The 12409-nt window shown below is 51.7% G+C and overlaps 3 protein-coding genes across 3 annotated transcripts; all 3 read right to left on the minus strand.

The window, feature by feature from the left end:
* Window positions 1-631: 631 nt before the first annotated feature.
* On the minus strand, window positions 632-2457 carry J4E86_004860 (uncharacterized protein; the record flags this gene model as incomplete). Its single annotated transcript, XM_051445397.1, has 5 exons — window positions 632-829; window positions 881-1571; window positions 1619-1911; window positions 1968-2222; window positions 2293-2457. The coding sequence occupies 5 exons, from the start codon at window positions 2455-2457 to the stop codon at window positions 632-634; spliced, it is 1602 nt and encodes a 533-aa protein (XP_051303494.1).
* Window positions 2458-4269: 1812 nt separating this feature from the next.
* Window positions 4270-5439, minus strand: J4E86_004861 (uncharacterized protein; the record flags this gene model as incomplete). Its single annotated transcript, XM_051445398.1, has 1 exon — window positions 4270-5439. The coding sequence occupies one exon, from the start codon at window positions 5437-5439 to the stop codon at window positions 4270-4272; it is 1170 nt and encodes a 389-aa protein (XP_051303495.1).
* Window positions 5440-7449: 2010 nt separating this feature from the next.
* J4E86_004862 (uncharacterized protein) lies at window positions 7450-8745 on the minus strand (the record flags this gene model as incomplete). Its single annotated transcript, XM_051445399.1, has 1 exon — window positions 7450-8745. One exon carries the CDS (start codon window positions 8743-8745, stop codon window positions 7450-7452), a length of 1296 nt encoding a protein of 431 aa, XP_051303496.1.
* Window positions 8746-12409: the final 3664 nt, after the last annotated feature.

The following is a 12409-nucleotide window of genomic DNA, read 5'->3' on the forward strand; positions in this document are numbered from 1 at the left end:
GCTGAAGGGCTGGTGTTGTTGCTGATCGCTGTAGAGTCTGGGTTGGAATGCTTTTTGGATTTGAGGGTCTGTGAGTGTGTGCCGTTGGTTAAATGAACACGATGTTGTGACGATGGTTGATAAACTGCGGATATGTATCCGTGGGTGCAGTGTGGCTAGGCGGGCCGATTGAAGGGTTCGCGAACTGCGGAGGAGAGGGCAGGTCATCTGTGCAAAGTCTTCGCATCAGCTAGGAAAACGGCTAATGATGCTTGAGTAATGCTTGAGGTGGTTAAGTATGTACAAGGAGTGACAAGCTCTTCGGAAAAGCGCCGTGTCGAGGTCTGGAAGCTGAGCTCAGCGAATCAGATTGCATGTGTGGGGTACGAGGCTAGCGGATGGGGTTAAGATCGGCGTATGTCCGGGGTGACGCATCGCCGAAGAGGTGTACAGCCTGCTCTCTGTAACCGGAAAAGACACTTTGCAATTTCATGAAGCACATTTTCGTAGTGGGTCAATTTTACTTTTGGTTTATCAAAGAAGGCTCAATGTAGGTCCCGATATGTCTTGCTCCCACACATTACCTCCTACGGGAGAGGACACAAGGAAAGCTATCGACTCTGAAAACGAACTTGCTGAAGGCGCAAAGGCACTAGAATCGTGGAGGCATCATTCCCGGGGGACCCATCTTATCACCACCATGTTTACCTGCCGTGATCTCGGGATAAGCCGTGCTTCCCTCGTCGTATTCGATCGGCTCTTCGTCATTGTCTGGCACGCGCGCGCTGGTGCTGAATACCTTGACTGAAAGAGTCTTTTGGTCTGGGAACTTGACACGTTCGCCATTTTGCTAAAAGTATGCGTCAGTTTTGATATCAGTCATGACGTTGAGTAAACTCACATCATAGACATTCCAGGTCAACTTCTCGGTCAAGAAAGGCACGACGTCGCTGGGCTCCAGGCTCTTCAAGCTCTTGTTCTCAATCTGCTCGACGAGATAAGACGTGATACTTGTTGTGCCGTTCATTAAATTTTCCGGTATTGAGGGATCTTTCTCGGTGTGCACGTCGTCGAGTCGCTCTGGCATTAACATCATCCAGCTTCCCACGTCGACGACTGGATCGGAGTTGAACATGCCGCCGAGCGAGTACTTGACGATGAACGATGGTGGAAGTTTGGAAGCAATGGCTTGTGTCTCGATGATCCAGTCGGTGTAGGTGCCGTTGCTGCCCTCGAGTGTTTCTCCGAATGGCGTTGGTTTGGTACTCATGACTGTGACTTTGCTCTGTGCGCGGGCGCGTCCACCGTACATCCTTGCAATGCTCGCTGTGACAGCCGTCTGATAGGCGCTATCAGATGCGAATTCCCAGCGCTTCGTTTCCGGATAGGTATAGCCTAGGACGGTGGTGTTGCGACAGTCGTTGAAGGTCATGAATTTGCCGGGATCCTTTCTGAACGGGAGGAGTTCGGTGTTTGCATCGACATCTTGATAGTCGTCAAGATAGACGTTGCCGTGCGGTCCTATGCTTGACTTCTCCATCCAAAGATCGGGGTGCGCTCCCTGGTATAGTGCGAGTAGGCGGTCGACGTTGCTGACGATCTGTTAGCCTGTGTGATTCTAGGGATTAAGCGCACTTACGCATGATGTAACATGAAGAGCGGTTCGTATGACGAATACTCCAGCGGCCACATATGACCAGGTGTAGACGTGGTGGGATCGTAGCCACCGCCGATAACGCCGTGTATCCAACCATGCGGGTCTTCTAGTATACTAGAGAATCGCGAGAAAGTGCTCGCTCGGAAAGCAACACCAACCTGAGATATCAGATTGGTGGACTGGCCATTGAAGGCACCGACGAACATCGATTGTCGCGATGTCGCATTGGCGGTCGCGTCACTCGGCCATCGTATCGTCGAACTCATAGAGGCCCACTGCATGATAGATTAGAAAGTTTGTACCACGATCTTCCAAGATTGAGACCGGTTACCTTTTGATCAAAGCCAGCGGGTATGGGGTTGAACTTGTAGGAATACAACGGATTTGACACCACTGTTAGACTGCCGTCCGTATCCGTCACCGCTATTTCGGGGGCTGTAAAGAAGTCGGGCACCGGGCCAATAGTGGTACCTTGGGCCCAGTCCCAATAAGGTATGCGGAATTCATTTGCTGCCTTGAGGTACCGTTCGATCTGATCGGCGGGTGCTTTCTTAGCGATATCATAGACATGGCTCGAAAGTGCTTGCTACGATCAGTCAGTACCATCGTCGTTATTCCTTCAGGGAAAGGCGAAGGCACGAAGGTATGAAGCTCACCTCGAATAGCGCAAGGTACGGGCGATGCCAACCCAGGAACAACTCATTGCCATGTGGGCAGTAGCCAGCCTTTCCAATCTTCTCTTTCTTTCCTGGTGCATCACCCCAAATGTCGTAAGGCCTTCCATGTATCGCTGAGCAGTATGTTAGTAAGCGATGAGCCATGCTGATAGTGGATGTGCTCACATGCGATGCCGTAGAATGAGTTGGGGTTACTCTGCGGAGTTGTATGAAGTTGTCGAAGCGCCAAGATGTAAAGACTCCATTGGTCTGGCGCGTTGTTCTTCAAGTCCCTCACCTCTCGGCGCACATAGACGTTGCCTGCGAAAAGTTAGCGGTGATCGATACACGTGCGGCCTAGCTGAGTACTAACCGTTTTCATCTCGTGACTTCACTCCGGTCACTACGCCCACTGCAGACTGACGGACGGTATGGGAGCTCTTCCTTTCCGATACAGGCGTACACGTGACGTATGATATCAAAAGCCACGGTATTAAGTATCGAGCGAGCCACGGGACGAGCATGGTGAGCGACTGTCGCAGCGAATGAAGGGTATATCTGCGGAGAGCCGGTCAGAGGGGAGCAAAGAGATATATATTTGTATATCAGAGCCTGCAGTCCCTGCGTGTAAAGCAGACTAGCCACATTGAGGTCATATGCGGTGAGAGTGAGTGACGATCGCGCCTGTCATCCACAGTCGAAATACTAGGTTTAGGAGCCCAAAATGAAGGCAACTGGATGTTGCATAGGGACGCGATACGACAGCAAAGCGTATTGCGGACCAGAGTCGTTGGTCTCCCAGACCTGTGTTGTTGTTGTGATGACAAGAGATGTGGTAGCGAAAACGTGCCCTGAACCAAGGAATTTGCTGGGTGAAATGTGACGCACTCACCTTGTGACGCGATGAACACGATGAATATAGCACGAAAAGTGTGAGTTGCCCGCTGTTATGGGAGGATATACCGCTAATGCAGCAACGCAGTATGAGAGCAGGCGTGGCGGGTGCGTTGTAAGTTTACCCTCCCGCTGGCGTTCTTCTAGAAGCGGAAAAGAGGGATGCGACGATGACAGTTGGTGACTTAAATTACAGGGCGAAAGCTAGCGATTGAGATAGAAAGACTGCGTGTGATGTTTGAGTCGAAGGTGCATCGACGAAAGAAGCATCGTCAAGGGGTTTGTTGACGTGCCAGAAATGTGCTTTTCTGATCACGACCTCGTCTCTCCCGCACCGGTGCGGTAGCGATCAAGTCGTAGGAGCACAGAATATAATCGCTCCAAGGTTTTCGCGAATAGCCGTTGTGTGAAACATCAGCCGGATACATTACCGCAAGCAATCTTACATAGTTTCGACCGCGGTTTCGGAACGCATGCTGGCTGTCAACGCCAAATATGGTTCGCACGACGCATAAGCTTTTCAGCCTAATCCACAACTCAATATACAGACAAAAGATGGTAGGGCCATTTGTCGGCGTTCGGTGACACCCGCGGATCTCTGCATTCAATGTTGCACGACGCGTGGAGCAATGCGCAACATGCTGTGTACCCCGCGCGGCTACATGTCTGGCTGACGGAGATTGCCCGACATGAATCCACCGAAGGAGATGTCGCGATTAGAGTCTCCACAATCCTAGCTTTTCCGTTAATCTTTCGTGCCGTTTGAGGCTCGACAAAGCACCGACGCGCCTAGCGGATGCTTACGGCGACCGACGGCGGGGAATAAGGTAAACTGATTCGCATACATGATAGTGGAACGTTGCAAGACTCCGGAAATAGTTGATTGCTGATTTGAATGGTTCCTAATCAAGACGCTAATACAGGTCATTCGTGCCGCTAGCCGTAGCTGACTGCGTTGTGCATCCTTATACAAGTATTCCGCATAGGACCACATGCGCAAACCGCCTGGCGGTCATCTCGTTCATTACATCGTGTGTATCGTCAAAGTGCCAGTCGGAATACTGGAAGTACCCATTCCAGGGTTTAGATGTCGTTATATCCGAGAAGTGTCTTTGGCAGATCTTTATCCGCAACCGCCCAGGCCCAGGCACGACCTGCCTCGCCACACCATAGGGAAGATGGGTCTTCCGATTTCTCAAGCATTCCGTCTTTGGCCATCGACTTGATCTCATGGCCTGTGGTGTAAGTCAAGAAGTGTTCGAATTGCTTTCCGTCCAGAGCGAGAGCGTTTCCAGTGATACCGTGACAGAGACATGGCTCCTTGGTGAGCAGGCCTCTTTCCCAGATGCATTCTCTAGCTTTTACGACAACCCGATCAATGCGATCTTGAAGTCCCGGGAAATATTTTCGGATTGAGAGAATGGAGTTGACCACACCCGGTGCTCCGTGACAGACTTCAACGAGCTTGTCACGACCTGGTGGGAGAGATGAAGGAAAATTGCCGCTCTCGTATTGATAGCTGAGCAAGGCGCCTAGTTCAGCCTCCAGCTTAGACGCCCAGGAAGGGTCGGTGAGCACGATCTGTGTAATGATACCGATTGCGCCATGAACGGCGCCCACGTATGCCTTCCCATGCCACTTCCAGGGACGCGGGCTTTGCATGATGTTCTCGATGACCTCATCGGCCGTGTCTTCGATGAGCTCGGTCACGTCCTTGTTATGAGCGAACGCCCCGCGCACCAAGCGGAGGAGGTACAGATAGCCAGCGCGACCGTATAGCCATTCGTTGGAGGTCTCGTCCTCAAGCATGACTGCAGCATGATCGCATAGCTCCTTTACAGTGTCGGGGTCTTGTGCAGTCACGGCGTACAGGGCAAGCAGAGACATGATGTCGTTGGAGATACCGCATTTCTTGGGAGATGGTGGCGGGAACTCCTTGATATGAGCCTGAGCTTGTTCGATGTAAGCCGCAGACCATGTATTCAAGGGGTAGTCGTCCAGCTTAAGATCCGGGTATATGTTGTGCAGGGCATAGAAGAGGTAGGCTACTGAAATCGGTCCGTAGTATAGACCACCGCCTGGGGGTACATGATGCGGAGGATAGTCGGTAATCAATCGATCCAATGACGCTAGCAGTTGCTTGTGAGGATCTCGTCGTGCCAACGGCGCATCATTCCGGAAATAGCGGGGTATCGAGGGAGTCGGTGCTGCTTGTGTTGCCGAATCTGCAGGCGGCGCGCCGTCTTCGGACATGATGATAGGAGTATATTGAGGCGAGTTGATTCAAATCTCTCGTTGGAAAGCGAACGGGTAAAGTTGGCGCAGATTTAGGCATGCGCGAGTGACGGAAAGGTGTGAGATCGTAGCTGCCCGACTGTGACGTCAGCGGGGCTAGTCGTCGATGATTGGTCAGCTGCGGCGGTCGCAGGCTAGAACGAAAATTGGCAAACATCACACCAATAACTCCATGTGCTGCGCTGGCGCAATCTCGAAGTTTCTAAGCTACCTGAGCTACGGGGTATCTAGGTGTTATGGTACATCTCCTTCTCGTCCGATGCTGTGATCAGCATGACCAAATTGACTCATAACATTCTTACGTCTAAATCCGACGACCTGCGTCTCGTACAGTTACAATGTTCATCACATCTCGCTGGTTTAATATATACCCAGCGACTTCTGTTGTAATATGATCATGATTGAAGAAGGGACTAGCCGTGGGAAGTACGGCCTGGCCATGGTATGGGCTCAGCGGGAAGCTCAGTTAGATGTGCCGGCGAGCCGTTGCGATGGATTTCATGCTGCCCTATCTCTCGACTGTCTAGCTGGGGTGGATCTTCTGGTTCCGTGATCGAGTCTGCTCTGTAGAGTGCCGCTATTTTCTGCTGGAATTGGGTGGAAGCTTTCCCTGGATGCAGTCAGCACTGTGTACCGAAGATCGAAGCGTGACGCGTGGGCTTACTTGATAACTGCGATGTCATATCGTCACCGACCAAAGGAGAAGGGTATGTGGTTGCTTTGTATACCTTCGTCCGCCGTCTCTTTCTTAGGTATAGGAGTATAGAGGCGACCAATGCGCCCAAAATGACTGTGCCTAGCACTGCGCCGACCACGGGCGCTATGATCGACGACTGAGCGTGGCCAGCTGATACTGGTGCGTTGATAGACGGTGTCGCTGTGGCTGATGAGTTCGGTGTAACAGTCTCCAACGAGGGCTCTTCTAAGCTGAATGTAGACCCAGTATCAAGGGATGACCCGGAGGCCGTTGAAGAAGCTATTGAAGAAGTCGTCGCGGTGATCGTCACCATCAAGACCGATGTATTTGGGGTAGGCGATAATGTATGTGAGGCTACTCACGGTCAGCTCTTACAAACGCCCAACGTACTGGTTGTACTTACATCGCCCTGGGGTCCGGTCCTTGTCGGCAGGACAGGTACTACCTGGCATGCATGGGTCTATCGTGCAGCAGCCACGGAAGTTGTTGCACTTGTAGAATACGCCTCCCTCCGGGCATGAGCCATCGTCTCTTCCTCGAAGTGCGGGTATCATTGTGTCAGACTAGATTTCTTGGTCGATGAATGATGACGATAGGACGAGAGCGACCAGATATGAAGGTGCGACCACGACCATGATCAAGCCTCATTAGCATGTTTGCATCAAACCGTCATCAGACGCAAAGGTAGTGCTGTCGTAGGCCGCCGAGGCGACGCAAACAAAGCGGTGCATCGCAAGGGTGCTCCTTACTGCGCTTCCACGTGAAACGCTCTGCCCGATGCAGCCATGAGGTCAAAGAATTATTGGCGCTGCTCTTTGTGTGTCTATAAATGTCGTACGCGAGCTCAACTCATCTTCAGGGGTCGCGTGTGTCGATGTGTTGATGGAATCGTGGAACGACCTCGGATGCAGAAGGTAGCTAGCCCCACCGGCGGCCCCGACTTCCCCTTCTCGCGTAAGAACTAATTACACCATTACCAACAACGCCACAAATATTGCGAACGTCGCCCAGCCATCGCATTCCACCCGGTTCATTGACAGTTCTCACATGATGCATCCGGGGAGATTCGTGCACGCGTAATCGCACACATTTCGATGGTCTGGCCAGGTCATGTCACGCGACTACGCGTACCGATTCCCAACAGCACCACACGACGCCATCTCGGCCTGGCTGTGTCGACTACACGATGGCTGCATCATAAGGAATGCGAATGTCGAGAGAACATCTATTACGGGGCAAGACGCAACACTCTGATAGATACTGACAGATCTTTAGATACCGTAGACAAGCTTCTCAGCGCTGACAGGTCGCATCCACGGTTCAGTGCGGATGACACGTCTTTCCTCCATACCACCCGCACCAAGTAGCTGGAAGCCATCCTGAACCACGCTTTCCAGACCACCCGGCATCAATCTGATAGGAGCTGTACTCAACGCGGAAACCATACAACCGTTGAGCCATGCGTAAAACGCCACCGTGAACCCACGAGCAGCTGGCGATCGTCGCACAGTAAAGCCTTGGTATTGGACCTCCTCACCCAAACCCTCCCACACTGCGCCGTAGCTTGGCTCAACCGAGATGTTGGGCGCCTTCCAGGCTCCGCCTTCGCGAGATCGGACAATGGCTATCTTTCCGTTGCGTGCGAGGGTTGAACACGTGCGCTCGACGGAGCTACCCTCAGAGACGCAATCGAATGCATAATGAATGCCAACATCTCCTGTGAGCTCTCTGATCCGCTCTGGCCAATGGAGGTCGCGATAGTCCACGAGAGCGTCATACCCGTAGGGCTCCGTTTTGAGAAACTCCCATCGAGCTTCGCTAGTGACGCCGTACAATCTGATAGCTTTGCCGCTGGATCTGGCGCTGAGTCGTACCATCTGCGCGGCATATAGTGCCACTGATGTCGATGCGCCGTAGATGAGAACGTTGGTTGTACCAGGTCCATCTGCTTCGTTGTGTGTGGCTCTCCAGTCCGGGTGCTCTTGATAGACTTGGTCGCGATCGTAAGCAAACGGAGCTTGCAGGCCCAGCCGGTACCATATCGCTTGCGCGGCCGTGAGGGCTACGAGACTCACACCAGCAGCCTGCTCCATGGCGACTGGCTTAGATATTTTCCAGACTAGATCCCACGGTGCGACAACAAGTTCTGCGAATGCACCTGGCCGGTCATTGACGCTGCAAGCTCCTTGCAAAAATCCTCCGACCTCATCGCCGACGCAAAGGTTCGCCTCCACGGGCACATCGCAACCTGCTTCGACTACTACCCCAGCGAAGTCGCTTCCAACGGTGCGCCCGGAGCTGCCCAGTGGATGCGCAACGTATAGTGGGTCAATAGGGTTTAGCGCTATGGCTTTTACCCTGATAAGCAACTCAATTGACGATGGTACCGGCTGCGGTATATCGCGAATATACGCCGTTCGAGCTTCGGCTGCGAGCACGAGGGCTTTCATACTTGCTGGCGCTCGCTCGTTTGAGTATGGGTAAGCTGATTGAACTCGAGGCAGGTCGGAAAAGTGGATTTCCTCGGATGTCTTTGGGCTGATGTCTGATGAGACAGCCTCTATCATGGCCCTTTCGTAGGGGAAAAGAGGTGTGCATGTAATGCTGAAGGGCGTGTATTACTAATGCCGTGCAGGGTAAGCGATGTTCAGCTGGGAGCAACCTATCATAGGTAAGGCGATGTAATGGTACTTTCAAGTCGAACATCGATTACGAAATGCTTTTCATCAGTCACAGGCGAATTCATGGAGTCATGCTCTTCGTCTTAGGTTTTCCAGTCGGCTACCCGTACGGTACTGTAGACAACTAGCGCCTGCACTGTGCGAAGTCTAGGACTATGTCGTGGTCCGTCTCCATTCCTTCTTAATCTCTTCATTCATCCACCTGATCACTCATCACTTCATACATTCGTCGGATTGTAACGCCGAGTTCCCGCCTATATCGACGCACCACGACTACGACTCCGGGTTTGAAGATGACTCTGACGTCGCGAGTTTGACGTACGAGGCCTATGGGTACGTGAATACCTCCACGCTGCAGTATGTCGCAGCACTGGAACCAGTATGTAGGTATTGAAGAATACGAGGCTCGGCCCGTTGGCGGCACGAAACATCCGAAGCACCTCCACTCTATGTGAAGATGTGTTGTGGCTTTGCGCACCCACAACCCCTGTCTAGTCCGTTTCAAGACCATCCAGACCGCAAATCTCCTGAGACTGCGTAATTGGTGGTACGTGTTTGTGGATCACCTAATCCTTCTCATGTAAATGGAAAAACACATTACCGTGATGAGTGGCAGGGGATAAGGAATGGGTTTGGTGTTGTATAAGATACTCGATCGCTGTGGCTAAGCAAGCCCGCCTCACCCCATACTCACAACACCATACGCTCGTTACCTAGCATCTACGTCGAAATGATGCTCACCAATTGCTCCATCGCAGCAGCCTTCATGCTAGCCACAGCTGTCACCGCAACCCTCGACCCCGCAACCTCCAACACAAACGGCAGCTACCCATCAGCCCCATCCTGCTCTCGTAAGCTCCCGCGCGTCCCCATCCTTATCTTTCCATAAACTGACCCCCTCATAGCCATTAAAACAAGCAAAGCCATCCAAGCCGCAGAATGCAGCCACAACACTCGCACGTCCGGCCAGACCTTTGCCGTCTTCACCCAAGACCACCAGTACGACGGTAATCACGGCTACCCGTACGGCACGTGCGAAGCGTATAACTGCGCGCCAGGAAGTGCGATGAAGAAGAAAGCGGGGACTTGGACGTTCTTTTGGGCGAAGGCGGGGGTTGAGGGAGAGGAAGAGGGCGATGGGGCTGGGTGCATTAAGAGCCCGAAGGATGGGAGTTGTGGGTGTGAGAACTCGGATGGTACGTTCGTGTACAAGGGGACGAACTGCAAATAGGCCCATCAAGGAGTGTTGAGGGTTGGCCTGGCCAAGGCGTCCTTTCCATTCTTCCGGTGTATATATTGGAGCTGAATCTCATCAGCATAAATTCATTGAACTTGGATAAGAACTGTGACATCGTAAAAACTTTCTGATGACGATACTCCATCTTTGTTATGTTGTGAGTAGTAGGTACTTCCCGCAGGAGCAAACACATGCACTCTTTCTCGTAATCTTTTGGCACTCTTCGTCCGCATAATGCAGTTGCTGCAACTTTCACACAAACTCTGAACGAGCTCAAAGTAGCCTTGAATATACAGCCGAAGACATATGATCGACTGTATCGAACTTTTGAATCTCTTTGCTCCCATGATAATGTTCCCAGCAGTCTTTTGCGCATTATAAGATTTGCAACTTCCACGAGACAGCGCCATGTCGCTGGGCATGTTGTGTTTTAGAAGAGCAGAGACACAGAAAGACATGGGGACAGTTTTTATTGGTTTTGGTCTCGCGCCGAAAGGTTTTGTTGGAGGAATCAGGAAGTACGAGGATGCAAGGGGCATTTATATATGCCTGTATCAGCGCTTTGACTATTCTGGCAGCACGCAAGAGCACATGCCTACGCTACTTTTCTAGAACATACGTTCATTACCGGGCCCTTTCATGGTTAAGGCGAGTCATAAAGCAACGAAATGCGGCTTTTTCGGTGGCAGGTCAAAAGTTCCCATTCATGGCTTGCGAACGAGCTGCCCAAACGACATCCCAATCCTATTGGACAGCTTTTGGTACAGAGCAGAAAACACATGTTTTTAAATTCTCGATTTTTGAGAAGAGAGAGCCAGCAACATGTGCACATGTGCTCTTTGTTTTGATATTGAGCCTTGGAAGTTGTTGGAGAAAGTGAAGAAGATGACGGAGAGTAGAATTTTATAGTAAGGTCTTCGCCAAGATCCAGGACACAGTCATATTTTTGCCTGGCAGATGGTTTTAGAGGTTACTGTTACGATCGCTCCGAGGACGCAACATGCGCCAATCGCGAACGTGTCGGAAGTAACTACTCTCAGTCGCGGGAAGATTCAACATGAAGGGTGCAAGACCACATTTTGGTAAGATCCGGTGGTCTTCTTCCCAACATCACAACAATCATCCTCTTGTTTAATCGAACTCGAACAATCATGAGCTTTTGGATTCCGTATTTGCGTGCCGTCCAAGAAGAAACATCAGCGCAGCCGAAACATCCGGGTCCGAACTCTGCTTTTTGGTGCCAGACGAGACAGCAGACATGTCTTGTTCGACTTTCAACTTTGATGAATGGAGAATAGTTCTGGAGAGTAGTGATGAGCAAAGATCCTGCTGTGCAGGACATGGCTTTTATAGGCGGAAGCACCAGGTGGTCGGGGGTGCTTCAGCGCCGGCCGAACAACATGTGTCAGTGGTCGGGCGATTTTGGAAGCAGCACATGCGGTATAGAGTCTCCGCGTTCTGTAATTTCGCTCAGAACAGCCGCAGTCGCATGTTGCGATCAGATGCATCTTTGATGGGCCGTCCTCCGGCGAAGTCACCGAAATAATGCGAGAGTGTTTTGGAAGTTTGCCGACCGGAAAGAGCGGGGGGCTGGACATGATGTAGGGCGTACTCATTTTGAGAAGCGCAGACCGAGCAGCGGACATGATTTGCCACTGCCAGTCTTTTTGGTAATGAGAATGTGGGAAGTGATTTGTAGAAAGGAAGAATGGAGTGCGAAGTTGGAGGCCTTATATAGACACTTCCGAGAGGCGTGCACGTGCAAAAGTGCGCTGGACGAAATCTCCAAAAAGATATCGATGTGAAGACATGACGCTAGTTGCGGCACATGGAAAAACAGATAAGCAGCAATATGTCATTTGTGCATTGCAAGTGGCCGAATCTAAGTGCCATCCAGCGCATGTAAAGCCTGATCTATGGCCACTCATGTGTTCAATATGCCGTGATATCACTAGCTCTAGTCGTACACTGAGATCAAGAACAGTCCCCCATGATCATGCCTGAGGTATCTTCCCTCTCATCCCAGGCGGCAACAGCGCATCCGCTTTCCTCGCAGCATCCACCTCCTCTGCCGTAGGCTCCTGCGGTACATCGACGATAACGCTGGGGTCTTTCGAGCGTGACGCAAGCATCGCGGCGCGTTTCTAGTCGTGTATGTCAGCCTGGTACTCTCAACCCGGCATACCATTCGCTTGACCCTGACGCATGTTTACGCATCGCAAAACGCGAGGATTTGGGAACGGATATACACATACCTCTCTAACCCCCCTCCCAGCATCCACTCCCTCACCCAGAAACTCCGCATCAATTCCC

The sequence above is a fragment of the Alternaria arbusti genome (genome assembly GCF_024043155.1).
Source record: "Alternaria arbusti strain BMP 1465 chromosome Unknown scaffold_5, whole genome shotgun sequence".
NCBI lineage: Eukaryota > Fungi > Ascomycota > Dothideomycetes > Pleosporales > Pleosporaceae > Alternaria > Alternaria arbusti.